Source organism: Drosophila gunungcola, assembly GCF_025200985.1.
Source record: "Drosophila gunungcola strain Sukarami chromosome 2R unlocalized genomic scaffold, Dgunungcola_SK_2 000004F, whole genome shotgun sequence".
NCBI lineage: Eukaryota > Metazoa > Arthropoda > Insecta > Diptera > Drosophilidae > Drosophila > Drosophila gunungcola.
In genome coordinates this window covers 4,666,299-4,684,335 of record NW_026453167.1, presented here as the reverse complement: position 1 = coordinate 4,684,335, position 18,037 = coordinate 4,666,299, and the positions used below count along the sequence as shown (strand labels likewise).

Here is an 18,037-nt window from a genome sequence, read left to right as displayed (position 1 = left end):
CAAGGCAACAACATGTGCTAAAAACAGCAGAAACTTTGGCGGGCAAAACCGAGCGAACTTACCACGATTTGTTTGCTTCCAGCTTAATTTGTAGCGTCAAATGGTGTTGATTGTTGTTTTTCTTGTTCCCCCAACCCAGCGCCCAAAAAAACCACCCAAAACTCCCCGAAAGCCCACTTAAATCCCCTCCCAAACCCTCGTCGCCAGCGCAACTAAAGACCCAATAAAAGTTGAGGACGCTGTTGTGGATAAACAAGGTTTGGAGCACAGTTTCAAGTGCTGCCATCGCTCTCCCAATACCAATCCCACTCCCAATCCCAATCCCACTCCCATTCCAATGTGTGGAAATTAATGACGAGCGATTTGAACATGACGGGATTGGGGATTGAGATCGCGATGGTATCTGCATGGGAGTTTGTGCGCTGGGAACGTGTTTACATGCTGAAAATGTGGCCATATCGCGATTGCCTGTGGCATGCGAAAAAAAACAACATATTTCTGAAATTTGTCAATTAATCATTGTGCAAGGTATATATAATTTTTATTGCCACGCTGCCCAGTTGCTTTCGAAATTATTGAAGTTATCGCATTAAATCCGTCTTTTATTTACTCGCTTTATCGCCCAATGATTCATTCACTATTTATTTAACTTGGCTACAGTAAAAATTACCTACATTAAATTAATGAAGAACTTAATAATTAAAGACAAAACATTATATGTTAAGCAAATGTATATTTTAGGTAATTTAAGCATATACTTTCTAAATGTAAACTGTTATTATTAAGAACAAATTTGTTTAGTTTTTTGATAGGCATAAAGTTAACTTCTCAGAAACAAATTGTGCAAAGTATATATAATTTTTATTGCCAAGCTGCCCACTTTCTTTTGAAATTATTGAAGTTATTGCATTAAATCCGTCTTTTATTTACTCGCTTTATCGCACAATGATTAGTTCACTATTTATTTAACTTGGCTACAGTAAAAAAACCCACATTAAATTAATGAAAAAATCAATGATAAAACAATAAATATTTAACAAATATATGTTTTTTGTCATTTTTCAGCATTTACCTTCTATAAAAATTTAATTGTTATTATTAAGAACAAATTGTTTTAGTTTCTTTATAGGCATAAAGTTAACTGCTCAGAAATAAAATAATTTTTTAATATTTGTATAAAAATTAAAATTAAATAAATTAATGAATATTACACCTAGTAGAACTGGACTATAGTTGAATAAATAAACAACACAGCATGTACGAAAAATAGTAAAATCTTCGTTCAACTTGGATATATTTTTAATATTTTTTTAGTGCTGTTGTGTTCTTTGTAAATATTTTTACCGCTCTTCCAATCTCGGCCATTTAATCAGTTTTATATTTGTACCAATGGCCCCTTCTCCGCCAGGCGTCGTAGCGTTTGTAGTACCTATATTTGCTTGGTTGGCCATGGCCAAGCTGACGATGGCAAAATGCAAATGACCTTTCACTATTAACGGCGGACTGCTGCTCCGAGTCGGAGGCTAGGGGCAAACTTTGCCAGGGCAAACTCAGGGCTTCTGGTTTCCCTATCTCTATCTCTATATTACGTATACGTAAGCTTGCGTGTGTCTCGGCTAAGTAAACACAGGGGACAAAACGAGGGACTCGCCGGATGGTTCAAATGGCGCTCCGACATTCACCTGAGCCCTTTTTAATAAACCTAGCAATGCGCAAGGCATTGTTGACTTAGTCCTTTCGCAGCTCCACCTCCTGTTTGTCCTATTTGTCCTGCTTGTCCCGATTATCCCCTTTGTCCTGCTGCTGCTGCTCATCATCCAGTTGCTTATGGAGATCTTGTGAGTGCCCGGCCCCAAAGTGCCATTTTGAGTCAACGAACTTTGGCTTGGCCAACAGCATCCGCCACTCAGTTGTCGGTTTTGAGGTCGTTTGAGCTTATTGCCGTTGATTCTCTTGAACTTGGCGGCTGGAGATGCACCTGTCTACCATCTCTATAACTGAGATGAAAATCGGTAAATCATAAACTAGTTTTCTTAACTAAGAAAACCAAAAAAATGAATACAATCCCACATTGATAAAAAAAAACAATTTAATAGTAAAATTAAATATTTGACTATTGAATTAAAAATGATAAATTTAATATATTAAATTAATTTAATAATAATTAAAAAAAATACTTTATCATAATAATAAATACAATGCATATTAAATTTCAAGATCAAAATAATTTAATTAATGTTAAAAATGTTTGAATTAAAATAGTTCAAAATTTGCATAACAATTAAATTTTTCGACGCTAAAATCAATTACGAAAATAGTAAAATATAATATTTAAAATAATTAAAAACCACATTGGATGAAATCAAAGCGAAAAATAATTGCGTACAAAATAATTTGATTTACTATGTTTTTTTTTATTTATACACATTATTCGTCCTTTTTTTATTTTTGTATAATCAACTGGGCTTTTTGCCAGGAAAAAATAGCTAAATTAATATAGCTAATTATTAATTATTATTATTATTTCTCTTTTTATAAGCAATTCAATTTATAGTTTTAAAACAATTAACTCAAACCGCAATTAGGAAAGAAATGCCAGTCGTTACATCATTAATATGTGAGCTGAAATCGGATATCGAGAGTGTTCAATTTAATTAGGAGCGAAATGGTTGTGTGAGGGGGTTTTGGGGCTTACAATAATGCAATTTAGAAGTTTTAGCTTGCTGGTTGCCAATTCCATTGCCAAGTTTCGAGTTCCACTCACGCAACCGCGAATAAAGTGCAACCAATTGCAGTAAAGTGCAACTGCAACTCCATCAGTCAGCAGCTTGGCCTTCCCAACTCCCCAACTCCCCGATTGTCCAGCTTTTCCAGCATTTTCCGCATTTCCCGGCTAACTAAAAGCCAAATGGCGACAAATGCTGTGCAAATTAAGGAGATGGAGGGAAGGTATTGATGGAGAAAAATGCAGCATGCGAAAGAAAATGGAAATGAAAATGGAAGCGATTCGATTCGATTCGAGTCAAATCGAAGTGGAAAGAGCGACTTTTCCGCTAATGGTCAGCGAGGGTCGAGGAAATTGTGAGTCCTTCAGCTGTCGCGCACTTTCGTCTTATTAAAGTTGCAAGTCGTTCAATTTTTCACTTCCGCAATGCATTGCAATGACATTACGCCCATCTATCACATAGAAGTTGGCCAAAATCAATCTGCGATATTGTATCACACGTCAAAAGTTTCGAATTTCAGTGATATATGTAGAAAGCAATGAAAAATAAAACATATAAAAAGACGTGCAACTAATTTATGCAGTACAGGTGAAGATAAACAAGCAAATCCCGAAAACCCACAAAAAAAAAAAAAAACGTCCACCGAAAACACCTTTAAAGAAGCCACCAGGTAAACAGAAAAGATTCGGAAATAAACAAGCCAATTGGTACAAGACCGAATATACATATAAATACACATATATATATCCTTAGAGTTCCTGTCGATTTCTCCGGGCTTTATGGAGTTTCGTGGTGCTACTGCAATGGCTGCAGCCACGACACGCGACCCCATGCATATAACATTTCACAGTCTGGCGACATATCTGCGATATTTTTATGGCCAACGTGTGGGCCAACGCTTCCTTTTGGTCAGGCACGAAAAAAAAGCATGGGAATTGTAAGAAAAATGTGTCTGTAGAGCGCTCTTATCTCTGTATAATCCACTTTATATGTTCACACTACCACACAAATTGAAAATAAACACAAATTCGGGTTACGAGTAAAGAATGTGGAAAGGAAAAGGAAAATTCAGCTGCAGTTTAACATTTATTGAGAATCCAAACAGATATTTAAAAAAGACATAAACTCTTGCTGGCCGAGTGGAATTATAAGTGTTTGAGAACCAAATATTTTTATCCATTTTGTTCTAAACAATCGGTTAAATTAAATTTTTTTATATTTAAAAAAAATTGTTTGCCAACAATATTAAGAATCCACTCCATGAGTTTGACAACACTTATAAAAATCTGCAGACCAATAGATGAGTAACAAACCAAATAAAAAGAACCAGAAGAAATCAGCAAACAAAATTGAGTAAAATTAAATCAACAAATTGTGCAAAAAAAAAATTTTCAAGTTATATGATTAGAATTTACCTATATTTGATACTAACTTTTCACAACAGCTCGTTGTCTTTTCTGTCAATGTCAGTATAAATTGATAATTATTTCTGTATGAATAAGTGGCATAATCACAACGTTTAGATCTCTAAATAAATAAGTGACATCCAAATTTTAAAGTGCAGTCATGAAGCGAATGTGCTCGGGAAAGTCAAGTAATATAAGGTCGGCGAATACGACCATGGACTCACTGAAGTTTGTGAAACCCGCCCAGTCCAAATCAGCCCTGAGTTCCCTGTTTCGAGTGGAGAAAGCCAAGAATGTGGCCAAGTCTGATTCAGTTTCTCCTGATCTATCAGCTCCAAGGGATTCCGAAAAGAAAACGGAAAAATCGACATCTGAGCAGCTGAAGTCTAATCCAAGTCGAGGAATTAAAACAGCACTGGATAAAGCATATATTTTGGAGAAAATCGTTAATAAGAAAAAGTTCAAAACAATAAAGGGCCTTACTCCAACTACAGATTCCTCCAGAAAATCGGCAACCAATCGGAATACTGTTTCTACACTGGTAAAAAAAAAAACAAATAATAAATACTAAATTTAAATATTTTTCGTTTTTTTAGTTATTTACAAATATACATATTATATTACAATTAAATTGACTAATTCGGAATTGATTTTTTTATCTGAATACTTAATTACTTAATTGCTGCTCGCAACTTTTTTGGCCACTTCTTCTGAAAAGATGGCGTTTACCCATCTCCTAAATATTTAACTTAAATCAAATAGTACAAATTTTGAATCTAAGATTTTCCACGTTAATGAAAATATTTTAATATGGAATCATACAAATTAAAATGCATTGTATATTATAACTAAATATTTAATTTAAATTTTGATAATAGAATTTTGATTTCAATAGTCAGATATTAATTTTTACTATTCCATTTTGTATCAGTGTACGAGATCCCAGCAGTTCCACATTCCCCTAAGGAGCTCGAAAACAGTGACCAGCCGGATGTACCGATCCTCCGGCTCCGGAGTATTCCACTACCACCTGTCCCACTTGGAGGAGTACAGGTTTGGCCAAAGTCGGGTCTTTCCCATGAAATCGGTGCCGGCGGCCGAACTTCAACTACTGAGGAATGGCCAGCGGATCAGCTACCTAGAGAGGCGGTACGAACGCAGTCCAGACGACAAGTACAACTATCCGGAGGCGACTAGCTGGCGATATGGCTGGTTTCATCGGGAGTCCGATCCCTTCCAGAAACGAGTACCCAGACGGGATTAGATGAACCTTTCCAGCATTCAGTCCTGTCAAATTTTCTCGTCGTAAATGTTGCTTCATAAAAGTGTCTATATATTTAAGAATAATATTATTTAAACGAGGTTTTGGTAATAATATATTTTTAAAACTTTAACTTTTAATGAATTTAAAATTCAAATCAAAAACCCGTCTATAAAAAATATAATAAAAACCATACCGAAAATATTATTTTTATTATTTTTTCTAACGATTTGTAATAAAACGCAAGATTTAATTTTGTTGCAAGGAATTTGTATGTGACCCAGTTATGTTTTTTTTCTGCCAAACATCCGAGATAAAAATTTTATTTGCAGGGTCGGAAAATGTCTAAAACTCGTGCCAGAGCAAATTAACTTTTTTCGAATATAATTGCTGCGAAAAAACAAATTAAATGTAAAAATGCAGCAATCCATTTGGGCATCTGCATCTGGTGTGCATCAGCGCCTTCCGAAATATGTATAATGTGGAACAACTGCCAGGAGCTTTAACTGACAGCCCCGTTTTTCAAGTTCTGGCTCTGATTAGCTAGAAAATAAAATTCAGCAAGAGCAAATTGCATTAGCTGGGGAGTTGTGGGCAAAAAGGGATGTCTGCTGCTGCAGCTCTCACATGACGTACAACGGGGCGTATGCTTGTTGTCTGGCATTTAAAGTGCGGGGGGCAAAGTTGAGCAACTCTTAGTGAAACTCAACTCGTTGCGGCTGCCGCTCCTTTGATTGACTCATGAAAGTCGGCAACTTTTTAATTGTTTTGTAACATTTCTTCAAATAATTTTGCCATTTTTATGCCACATCCTGCAGCACTATTTCACTCGCATTCTCTGGGGCGTTGGCTTTCAAACTTATTAACTTCGTTCCATGGCGCAATACTTTAAATTCACCCGGACGGCCAGCTTGTCTTATGTTCTCTGTCCTCTGTCGCTGATTGTCTGCAATTCATGGCAGATTTCGAGTTTCATTGTTGCATCCAAAGCACTTTGAGCTGAGCAAACTTTCGCCGAGACACTCTGCAGAACTTTCCCGTCCCATCCCGTCCTGTCCTGTCCTGTCCATCTACCATGTCCTCCTCCATTTGTCCATCGAGTTGGTCTGTCTGCAGTGTTGGGTTGTTGGGTTGCTGGATTGTTGGGTTGTTGGGTTGTTGGGCTTGGCCTGATTGCAAACAACAATTCCCTCCCAGCGGAGCTGAAGTTTATTATTATTTGGCTTGTTTCGCGGTTTTGCCGGTTTTATTTACCTTTAAATAAATTTCCGTTTCATTCTTTTCCACCGTTTTGCGTTTATTTGTTTTCGATTTCTTTGTTGGTCGGAAGTTTTCCCATATTTAAGCACAGATTGGTTTTGATTTTCGGGCATCGTAGATCAAACTAACAGCCTTGATTTGATTATATTCCATTGTTTGTTCCGTAGCAAGGGCCAAACCAATCGAGAGCATTTCTAAATATTTTACGAATACCACACCATCTTGGCCGTTGCTGAACATGATGAGAAATTATGGGTCAGCGGTCAGGCAAAGATGAAATTTTCTGAACATTTTGTGGTAATTTTTTATTACTTCTACTGCCCAGGATATGATGCTGAAAGTGCACTGCTCCTGCACTTCTCGTTGGTGCAAAACTAACTTGGCCATAAAAGTTTGGGTTTTGTGGCTTTCGATTGCGAATCACAGCCGGCCAGTTGGCAAAACTGGGTTTCATGGAACACCATTCCGCTCCCGAGGCCATAAACAATGCAAAAATAGAATTCTGAGCAATCAATGCGGTTTCCAAGAGCAATTGTTTGGCTGCAGTCAGATATTTAAAATTCCCAAATGGTTGCTATGTAGTAATTTCTGGGAAACTGTTGATAATGCCAGATTGAAATTGTGCACATTGCATGGGAATTCATTTCACAAATATTAAGAAACTTTGTAGCCTCATTGGAGCCCGTAAATTACACTCAGCCAATCGTTTTTTGTACTAACTTTTATTGCGAAACACTTTTACAAATTCTCTTTAGCTAGCTAATTCAAGCACACACACACTATATTGTTTAGAGCTATCACGTGGTTTCAATTAAACTTCAATATCTCGTGGCCATCGTAAATACAAATTAATAAAAGTAGGGTATAAATCGTAAACTAACATTTCGCTTAATGATCACAATCGCTTCGCTAATATTGTTTTAGGCCAAGTGAAGTCGTCAATCGCCAGATCAGGCGATGAATGGGAGGTACATCTAACACACACTGCGCATGTAGCTGTGGGTGAATGTGTAAAACTAATTTAGAAATCAAGATGCATCGATAAATGGGTATATTCTTATGTATTTCTATTAGTTTCTGATTTGTGCCTTACTTAGAGAAGATACCGTACTACAGCCACGCGTTAAGTATAGCACACTCTCTTCTAATCCCGATCCAGGATCATGGATTTAGTTAAATACAGAGTCGCCTCCTCGTTTCGATTCACGTTTCTCCCTACGTTTATGTTTTTTATGTTAAGTGGTAACAATTAATTCTTTGTATAGTCGGAACAATATGGGGACACACGAGCAGCACCTCTCCTCCGCCCTTTCTCTACTCATCATCATCATCACATCACTTCGGCTTAGGTACTACACGCTCTGGAGTCGTCTCGGCCGCTTCCTTCTTGGACTGGTCGGTCGGTCAGAGCAGCTTCTTGGCCGTAATCGTCGTGGACAGGGTGGATGCCGTGGCCGTGGCCTTCTTGGACGTCGTTGGTTTGGGTGGAGTTTGTATCGTGGGCGGCAGACCAATGTCCGTGGAGGGCAGAATCTTTTCCATTTGCCGCTCGGCCGTCTCACGGAGCGCCGATTCCGTCGTTGGTCCGCCAACGGCAATGCCACCACCTCCTCCTCCTCCGCTGCTGGCACCACCGCCAGACTTCCCCGTTGGACCAGATCCAGACGAAGCTTTGGGATCCTTTTTGCTGTCTTTCGGCGATGTCGTCTCGTCCAGATTCTTAGCATTGTCCTTCAAAGTCTTGGCCGTATCCTGGAAGGCCGGCTAAAATGGCACAAATTAAAATTTATTAATAAGTATGAAGTATTATATTTTAAAAGTGACTTAGTTACCTCCGCTTTACTCTCCTTAGCCTTGTCGGCTAGTGTTTCCTCCTTATCACGCATTTCGTTGGCAATGTCCTGAATCTCCTTGGCTGAGTCGTGAATGTCATTCACAAGCTTGGCCAAATCCTTGTCCGCTTTGTCCACCTCGGACTTAAGTTTCTCCGCCTCCTTCATGCTCTTGGCAATGGCCTTTTCAATCTTCTGCTCAGCATGCAGCACTTGCTCCTTGTCAAGCAGACTGATCAGCTCCTCAATGGCCTTCTCGCTCAGCTTGATGTTGTCGCGACCAATGGACTCCATCACCTGTCAACAGTACAAAAACTTAGTTAGTAAAGTACGCATTTGGCTGCAATTTGTGTGGTACAATTACCTTGCGAATATCGTTGACGGTCACCACGCCATCTTTGTCGCCATCAAACTTCTCCACAACTGCTTCGATGTGCTTGAGACGTGCCTCGTCGCTGGTTTTCTTCAGCACCTTGATGTTGCTCATCAGGTCATCAATGCGCACGATCTCCTCGTGCCGTCGCCGGGTTGCCAGCTTGGACAGCAGCTCGGTGAACTCCTCCAGCTGCTTCTTGTCGATCTTGGTGGCCTCCCGGTCGATGCTCTGCACCGCCTTGGTTATCTCGTGCACCGAAATCACTCCATCCTTGTCCGCATCGAGTTTGACCAGCAGATCCTCGACCACCCGGAAGCGCTCTTCGTCGGAGGACTCCTTCATGCGCCGGATGGTGGAGACCAGCTCGTCGATGTGCACCATTTGCTGCGGCTCCACAGTGGGACTAGCACTCACATAGTCGCCGGAATCGGCCTGCTTGATCTGGTGCTGCCTGTGCTCCAGATCGTTGAGCACTGTGTCCAGTTGGGAGATCATCTTGTTGACCCGGTTATACAGCAGCTTGGCCGCTCGACTCTCGCGCACCGGCTCCTTGACCACCTGGCGCACCTCTCGCAGCTCCTCCACGTCCTCCTTGTAGTCGGCCAGCTCCTCCTTCAGCTCCTTGATCGTCTCCTTCTCCACCACCAGCTGCTTATCGGATGACAGCGTCTTCAGAGCATCGGACAGCAGTTGCACATCCGTTGAGGAAATGCCCTTGTCCGTCTCGGACACCGAAGGCTCTTCCTTGGGATCGAGCAGGTTGTTGTCACGCGCCAGCTTCTCAGCAAACACATACGGAGCGGGCTGCTCATCCTTGATGGCCGTGCGCTTGGCAATCGTCTCCTCGTGCTCTTCCTCGCGCTCCTCGCGAATCTTGCGCTCCTCTTCCTTGATGATCTCGATCTTGGTCTTGTTGTCCACCTTGCCCTCGCTCTCGCCGATGGCGTGACGTGTGTGGGCGCCCACTGCATCCGGCAGCACGCGCATCGTCTCCTTCAGCTTGTCGGTGGTGATGCTGTCGTCGGAAATAAGCATGGTCCTCGAGAGGAGCAGTAGTGTGGGCGGCACCTGCTCGTTCAGCGAGAGATCGATCCACTCCTTCAGCTGGAACCGAAGGCGCTCCTCCGTCAGTCCATAGGCCCGCATGCCACGCGCCTTGCAAGCCTGCTGCAGCTCCAAAAGGTCCAGGGAGTCGACTCCTTCGCGGGCAATCACCCGGTCATCGGTGGCCAGGGAGCGCAGCTTCAGCCGCAGCTGGAAACGCAGCAGCGTGGTGGTGCCAATGGTGTTCAGCTCTAGGACACGGCACAGGGCGGCCAGTTGCTCACGCGACAGGGAGTCCAGGGTGATCTCGTCGTCGAATCGCTTGGCAAACTTGATGATATCGTCGGTGCTGACAGGCTCTGTGGGATTGCGGATCTTGTTGAAGAAGGCCTCGAACTGCTTGGCCTCCTCGCTGCTGTGCTCCTTGTGCTGGACGGGCATCTGGTCGAGGGTCTGCTGCAAGAACTTGGCCACCTCCAGGCGGACGCCCAGCGACTGGCGCAGCTTCTCCTGCCGATCGCTCGAGGTCTGGAACGTGGAGGGCAGCATGCCGGGGAAGAACTTGATGAACAACGGCAGCAGCAGCTCCATGAAGGGCACAATGATGAACACCGAGAAGGGGATCAGGCGGAACAGATCCGAGGTGGTGCGCTGCAGCTGCTTGTTTTCGCGCCGCGTGAGCCCCTTGCCATTGAGCACCCGCCAGAGGAGTTTGGAGCAGATGGCCACGTCAATGAAGAGCAGGCGAAAGCCGTGATAGTAGTGCACCAGCTCGTCCCAAATGCGTGTGCGCAGCGGCTTCTTTGGCTTGGCCAACGTCTTGTCCGTGGACGTGGCCAAAGACGTCGACGAGGCTGTCGCCGATGTGGAACCTGTCGTTGCACTTGCACTTTGACCCTTCTCCGATGAGGATGCACTGGCGGTGGGAGCAGAACTAGCTCCCACTGCTGTTGCCTGAGCATTGGCCACCTCCTTCATGATCTCCTCGACCTTTTCCTTCTGCTGGTTTTTCAGCTTCTTGACGGTCGCATCGATCTTCGAACTGGACGTCTCCAGCATCGTCCGGCTGGCATGCAGATGCCTGAATCCGTGGCCCGAATAGTGATAACCATAGCTGGCGTGTGGCTGGAACCTCCGGTGGTTGTCGGCCAGCGATCTGCCAATCTCTAGCACCGATGTCGACGCCGATCTCCGGTGCCGCTCACTCGCTGTGGCGGAGCCATCTGTGAAGTTAGCCGAGCTGCAAGCACAGCAGCTGGATTTGAGATCTGCAAAAGGTTGCATTTGGGTTTATTATAATTCATTTCCAAGAGTTTCATACATTTTAATACGATAAACATAGTTTGTAAGTAACAAAACAATCTTATATTGAGCATTCTAGAAGTACCTATTAAGTCCTAATAGACTTGTAGGTAAACCCTGGAATAATTCCATAACAAAGCACAAAAGCAATGTGAGGTCAGTGGACTGAATCTATGTATAGTCAATAACGTTCGTGTGACAAAAGACGAAACACATTTCCTTTCTTTCTAAATAAATCAGTTCAACAATCTTAAACACCCGGCGAAAAATGAGAAATGAAGAATGAAAATAAAAGCACACAATAAGTTATTAATCACCACGAACAAAAAACAAAAAGTTTGCAGTTGATAAGCGTTTTACGCCTTGATTACGGATTTCTGTTGGGATTTGGAGTAGCGGCAACGAGTTGATAATAGAAAAGGCAAAGATCGCAGGCGACAGGCGAAAATTAGCACCTGGAGTGGAGAGCTTACATAAATCACCAAAAGCGAACCCAAATCCACACAAACATGGCGAATCTCTATCTCTATAAATAAACGATGTAGCAAACATTTAGCAATGTGCGCCGAGTGCAATTGTTTACAGCGCACTTTTCCTTTTCTTTTCTTCTATCTCACTTGATTTTCCGATTCTTGGCAATTGCTCAAGGTAAATGAATGTGCGGTTGTGTGAAAAAAGAGGGAATACGAAAAAGGAACTGTGGCTGAGAAAGTGAAGGCGTTTGCTGACCCATTTTCAGGTCTTTTAAACGATTTCGGGCCTGTTTTCAGGTCTATTTAATAGTTTCTGCACTGAACTGTGGCTGTACTTTTCCGCAGGTGCCTATTTGTCTGGGGATTTCAGGTACCTGTCGTAGGCACCTGCTCTTTGTAAGGGTATTTCTTAGAAATGCTAAATTTGTGAGCGACATGTAGAGGGAAAAGATTTGTTTACAAGAATTGTTCAAAAATTGGTTAGGAGACAGTTAGTTTGTTATTAATTCAGCAAGAATGTAATATCAAAGAAAACAAAAAAAAATTAACTTAATCAACGACGAAATAAACAATCTTGATAAACTGGAATTATTTATTTAAAATATATTAAATTTAATCAAAGTGTTTTTTTTTATTGCTAAGATCATAAAGTTTTCCTCTTAGTTTTTTCCTTTGCCTATTTGTATTATATATTAACCAAAAGATTAGATTATTAGATGTCGCGATCCAAAGTCAACAAAGTGACTAATTTAATTTACAGGTAAGATCCCAAAACGTAAAAGCAGTGGCGTATCTCAAAGGGAGCAGAAAAGGGTTTGAAAACCGGTTAAGATTGTATGAATCTAGAATCATTTTGTTGTTATTTTGATAGAAACAAAAATATTCGGATCCCCCGAAAACAACATTTGGCTCCGCCACTGCTCATATCCCTCTACTATAGACTTTCCAGCGCACGTCGTAGTTTCCAGTCAGTCAGCTGTTGCGTTCCAGCGAAAGTGCAGTCAAAACAAAACACTGGATAAGTGGCACACACACACACACACACGGACGCCAAAGGGGCAAAATCAATGGAAAGTTTTCGGGATTTTCGTTTTGTTTTCTTTGTTTTGGCAAACTTACAGCGCTTGTAGACATTCTGGGCCAAATGACTCGTTCGCAGATTGCGTCCCTTGTGACGTAGCAGGGCGTTCATGGCGACGACGAGGGGCGGTGGGGGGCGTGGCTCGACTCGGCTGCCAATCCGATTCCAAAGAACTTTCAATTTTAATTTTGAATTTCCGACAAACTGTCTGGAGATTGTGTATTTTTGGTTTCTCTGTCGCTCGGTTTTATATCCTCTTTTGTTTTAGTTTCCTGCCGTTGATTTTAGCTTATCGTTTATCTTTCTTTCTGCCTCTTCCTCTTTCGTTGGGGCAATGTTACGGTTTCCTTTCCACGATTTTCGTCTAATAGAAAATAATGTAAATAAAAGGCGGAAATTTCTGCTGTTAGCCTACTGTGGATTTGGTTTAAAAGTCAATAAATTGATTAAATCACACATTGTTTTTTGATGTATAAAACGAAAAAGTTAGCACACACACACACACGCAAGAAGCTACGTCATCGACGCAATATCGCGCGATCTAGCTTTTTGTTTTTGTTTTTGCCTCGAACTCTTTCAAATCAAATTACACAACTACACTAGAAATTTACTAATTATTTTCGCTTTTCATGCAATTGACAACCGGTAAATCATTTAGCCGCTGATTATGCCGTGCGCTCTGTACCGTTTATATATAACCCATTAGTAGAACGCTTTAGTGCCTGGTAAATGATAATAACTAAACCGTCTGTTTTCTTACTTTTTCACGTTTGCTATCAGTGTGACTGCGCTGCGAATCTTAAAAAATCCCACACATAGGGTGATTCATGTAACTTCGGTTTGGACTTGACTTTTCGTTAGGGGAAATCCCTAATTTAAATCATTTTTACACAGAAAATAAAAAAAAATTATAAAACGTTATATAAAAAGGCTCTAATTTGAAAAATATGAATAGTAATTTATTAGATTTTACAATAATTAAAAAAACGGCTTAAGTTTTAAAAGTTGTTAAACCATAAATCTTAAGTTTAATTTTTTATTATGTACTACCCATTTCTATTTGTTTACGAAACCCGGCAGCTAATTATTTAAGTGGTGTTAAGCATCTTAGGCATTACCGTAACCAAAACAAACCATAAATGCAGTTTATGTTGAAATCAAGTCCAATTAAAACGTATGACAATTGAATTGTCATTGTTTTGTTGTTTACTGGTTCTGGTTACTTGAATGCTTTCCTTTAATTATCCTACATAACTAGGAATATATTCTGAATGTTGCAGTTTCTCGTATCCAGTCCTGTAGAGCAGTCAACTTGACAATGAGGCTAACATTGTATCTGATAGCTGTCATTGGACTGATAGGCACACAGAGTCTTGCCTTGAAATACATCTTAAAATCTCTTGAAGAGGAGCTGTCTTATGAGTCAATTATTCTTTTAAAAGCTTCATCTCAAAGTGATTCATGTTGGAAACAAAAGGACATTCACGAAGATGTTCCCCTCTTAAGCTTCAATGCTAATCAAAGTTTGTATCTGAAAGAAACATTTAACACAAACATTCTTGTTCTAGTTTGCATGGACAACAATGAAGGAAAAACCATGCTGGCTCTATATAAAAATCTGGAAGATATGCGCGATACACCCACCGTATTATTCGTTCTTTCGGACTACGACATAAGGGATTTGCTACTGGAGTGCTTCAGAGAAAAAATGCTCAACGTGGTTGCTTTTAAAGGCTTAGATAGGGAGTTTATCTACAGCTACCAGGCATACCCAAGGTTTCATTTAATTAAAAGACGTCTAACGGAAGTTCGTAGATATTTCGAGCCGCAACTTGAGGATCTGGGAGGCTATACCCTTAAGGCACTGCCCGACAACATAATACCGCGAACTGTGGTCTACAGGAACTCCGATGGAAATCGCCAGTTGGCTGGATACCTCCACCCTTTCATCCTTAACTATGCGAGCACCCTGAATGCACAACTCAAAATCTGCTGGGAATTGGTTCCGGAGATGGGCATGACCCAACTTCCGGAAGTAGTCAGACTTTCGGAGATCAATGGTGTGGACTTTCCGCTGGGCATTCACGGAATTGAGCATGGGTCGACCAGACAAAATGTCCAAATGGAAACCTCTAGCTGGTTCCTGATGTTACCCATGGAACCCGGCATGCCCAGAGCTTTTTTCTTCGTTGCCTTGGGCTTAGAGAGGACTATACCTCTAATGATCCTAGTGGCTATGGTACTATTCAATGCCCATCGCATAGAAGTGGGCTTAAGTCCCAGCTGGCGTTGCTACGTCCTGGGAGATAAAGTCATGCGTGGAATCCTGGCACAAGCATTTATCCTACCCCGGGGACTCTCCGCCAAGATGATGTTCCTTTACTGGTTGCTCCTGCTTAACGGATTCTTTGTGAGTAACTTCTATACGGCCAATCTGGAAACCTGGCTAGTAGATCCACCGACAGGTCATCCAATCCGAAGCTGGAATCAAATGCGCAGCCTCAACAAGAAGGTCCTTATTGTGCCTACCGAATTGTATAGCCTGACAGAAGCCCTTGGCAAGGAGTTTATAGATGACAATAGCAATGTTTTTAAATTAACAAACTCGGAAAATTTCCAAAACAAGCGCTTATTTATGAACCAATCTTACGCTTATCCCGTAACTCGCGCATTGTGGCCACTTTTGCAGCAAGCTCAGGTCAAACTTCTGAAACCCATCTTTCGTCGTTCCCGGGAGCTAGAGCTTATACCATATTTGATGATGGCCATGCCATTGCCGAAAAACTCGGTTTTTCACAAGTCACTGAATCGATATAGGGCACTCACAAAGCAAAGCGGACTGTACGATTTTTGGTTCAGACGGAGCTTCCACGAACTGATTGCCCTTCGTAAAATAAACTGCAAAACAGACAAGGATCATCAGGACTATCGGGATTTCGAATGGCAGGACTTAAGTTTTGTTTGGCTTACCTTTATGGGAGGTACTCTCATAAGTTTTATAGTATTTCTAGGCGAGATTGGATACCACAGATGGCATTTGAAGAAGACACCAAACGTTATTGTTTTTGAATACTATTTAAACTAACATATGTTAATCATTTAGAACTAATGTTTTACTTATTTACTTACAAACAAATAAATGTTAATCCTTTCATATGCAGTTCGTTTTCTTATTTGTGCTTAAGGTGTCTTTATATTGTCATCTATTTGCAATCAAAACCAGTGACATTTTAAATTTTTATTGATTTCCATTTGCTTGGCTGATTGATAACTGATTTTATCATAATATCCCTTACCCTAGCTGAAAGGTCGGTCAAGTTTCAGTTTATTTGACCAAATCGTTTTGAGCAGTCGTTATTTAAAATGCGTCTTGCGGTGTACTTTATATTAACCAGTTTGGTAGATGCACAGAATTTCTCGTTGAATAACATATTGAAAACAGTTAAGGAACAGGTGTATTATGAGACTATTCTTCTTTTAGGTCAAAGTGATAGTTGTTGGAACCAAAAAGACTTTGAAGACGACGTTCCCGTACTTAACTTCGATGCGAATCAAAGTTTTTATTTAAAAGACATCTTAAATTCAAAGATTCTGGTACTTGTTTGCTTGAAGGAAAAGAAAAATGATTTAATGAGAGCAATCTACAGCAATCTTCAAGATATGCGAGATACGCCCACCATATTGTTTGCATCTTCGGATGACCACATACGTAGTATGTTTCTGGAGTGTTTCACTGAAAATATGCTTAATGTGTTGGCCTTCAAGGACTCAGATACGAAGTTTGTCTACAGCTTTCAGGCATTCCCCAAATTAAAGGTCATAAGACGAAAGGTGAAAGAAGGACTGAGATACTTTCAGCAACAACTTAAGGATCTTGGGGGCTATGCCCTAAAGACACTACCGGACAACATAATGCCGAGGACCGTGATCTACCGAACTGCCGATGGAACTCGTCAGATGGGCGGCTACCTTAGCCGCTTTATCCGGAACTATGTGAGCACCCTTAATGCAACTCTCAAAATTTGCTGGGACCTGGTTCCGGAGGAGGGTATAACCCATTTGATGGATGCTACCAAACTCTCGGAGATTTATGATGTGGATTTTCCGCTCGGTATAGATATTCTTAGCCAACAAACATTACAACAAGTCGTTCCTATGGAGGTATCCAGCTGGTTTTTGATCCTGCCTATGGAACCACGCCTGCCCCGAGCTAGTTTTTTCGTTAAATTTGGTTTTTATAATTATATACCTTTAGTGCTACTGCTATCAATTGTGCTTAGTAATGCCCATCGCATAGAATTGGGCCTTAGTCCCACCTGGCGTTTCTACGTAGAGGGATGTAAAGTCCTGCAGGGAACACTGACACAACCATTTTTTTACCCAAAGGACTCTCCGTTAAGCTGATGATTATTTACTGGATGATCCTGCTTCATGGATTCTTTGTGAGCAACTACTACACGGCCAGTCTGGAAACCTGGCTCGTTCATCCACCGACAACTGATCAAATCCTGGACTGGGATGAAATGCGCCGCCGAAAGATGAAGGTCCTTGTAATGTCAAGAGAGTTGAATGACTTAAGAAGTGCTATGGGCTCGGAACTTTACGATGCTTACAGCGATATATTCCAGACCACCACTTCGGAGGACTTTCAAGAGAAGCGCCTATTTTTGGATGAGAACTATGCCTACCCAGTGTCCCCTACCTTGTGGCCACAATTGGAGCAGTCACAAGTTAGGCTTAGTCGACCCATATTCCGCCGATCCCGAGAGATGGTTTTTTTGCCGTTTTTAATCTTTAATTTACCGATGCCAAGGAACTCAGTGTTTTACAAGTCTGTAAAAAGATACACCGCACTCACTCATGATAGCGGTCTATATAGACTTTGGTTCAGACGTAGCTTCTACGAATTGGTGGACATCGGAAAAATCTCCTACAAAGAAGATAGAAATCATGAATTGTACTGTGATCTTAAGTGGAAGGACTTTTACTTTGTATGGATAGCCTACGTGGTGGAAACCATCTTAAGTTTCCTAATCTTTATCATGGAGCTGGTATACCACAAGCGGAGTGTGAAGAAGACTCTCCACTAAAGGATAATTTCTTACTATTATTTACATTAACCACAAATTAGTAACCACAAATAAACCTTAATCGCTCTGTCAATTTCATGGGTTTAGGGTTATGGATTTAAAAAAATTGCATGTCACGGAAATATATTGATTGGTTACCATTAGTGATTAAGTCTATAAAAGCGGTTTGTTCGAACCCGTTATAAA

At 41.2% G+C, this 18,037-nt stretch overlaps 4 protein-coding genes across 5 annotated transcripts; 3 read left to right on the top strand and 1 right to left on the bottom strand.

Moving 5' to 3' along the window:
• Positions 1–4,170: 4,170 nt before the first annotated feature.
• Positions 4,171–5,526, top strand: LOC128253911 (uncharacterized). Its single transcript, XM_052982617.1, has 2 exons — positions 4,171–4,673; positions 5,064–5,526. The coding sequence occupies exons 1-2, from the start codon at positions 4,293–4,295 to the stop codon at positions 5,394–5,396; spliced, it is 714 nt and encodes a 237-aa protein (XP_052838577.1). The 5' UTR covers positions 4,171–4,292; the 3' UTR covers positions 5,397–5,526.
• Positions 5,527–7,356: 1,830 nt separating this feature from the next.
• LOC128254386 (mitochondrial proton/calcium exchanger protein) lies at positions 7,357–13,542 on the bottom strand. Of its 2 annotated transcripts, none has more exons than XM_052983464.1 (5): positions 13,522–13,542; positions 12,800–13,125; positions 8,850–11,173; positions 8,486–8,782; positions 7,357–8,417 (listed from the first exon to the last, which is right to left on the bottom strand). In XM_052983464.1, exons 2-5 carry the CDS (start codon positions 12,870–12,872, stop codon positions 8,058–8,060), a joined length of 3,054 nt encoding a protein of 1,017 aa, XP_052839424.1. In that variant the 5' UTR covers positions 12,873–13,125; positions 13,522–13,542; the 3' UTR covers positions 7,357–8,057. The 2 variants fall into 2 exon arrangements, with proteins under 2 accessions (XP_052839424.1, XP_052839423.1); XM_052983463.1 differs by having other exon boundaries at positions 13,447–13,538.
• On the top strand, positions 11,776–15,846 carry LOC128254028 (uncharacterized). The gene is made up of 2 exons (XM_052982794.1): positions 11,776–11,855; positions 14,330–15,846. The coding sequence occupies exon 2, from the start codon at positions 14,335–14,337 to the stop codon at positions 15,844–15,846; it is 1,512 nt and encodes a 503-aa protein (XP_052838754.1). The 5' UTR covers positions 11,776–11,855; positions 14,330–14,334.
• Positions 15,847–16,124: 278 nt separating this feature from the next.
• Positions 16,125–17,851, top strand: LOC128254027 (uncharacterized). The gene is given in 2 exon segments (XM_052982793.1): positions 16,125–17,133; positions 17,136–17,851. Coding segments are annotated over 2 exon segments (1,725 nt in total).
• Positions 17,852–18,037: the final 186 nt, after the last annotated feature.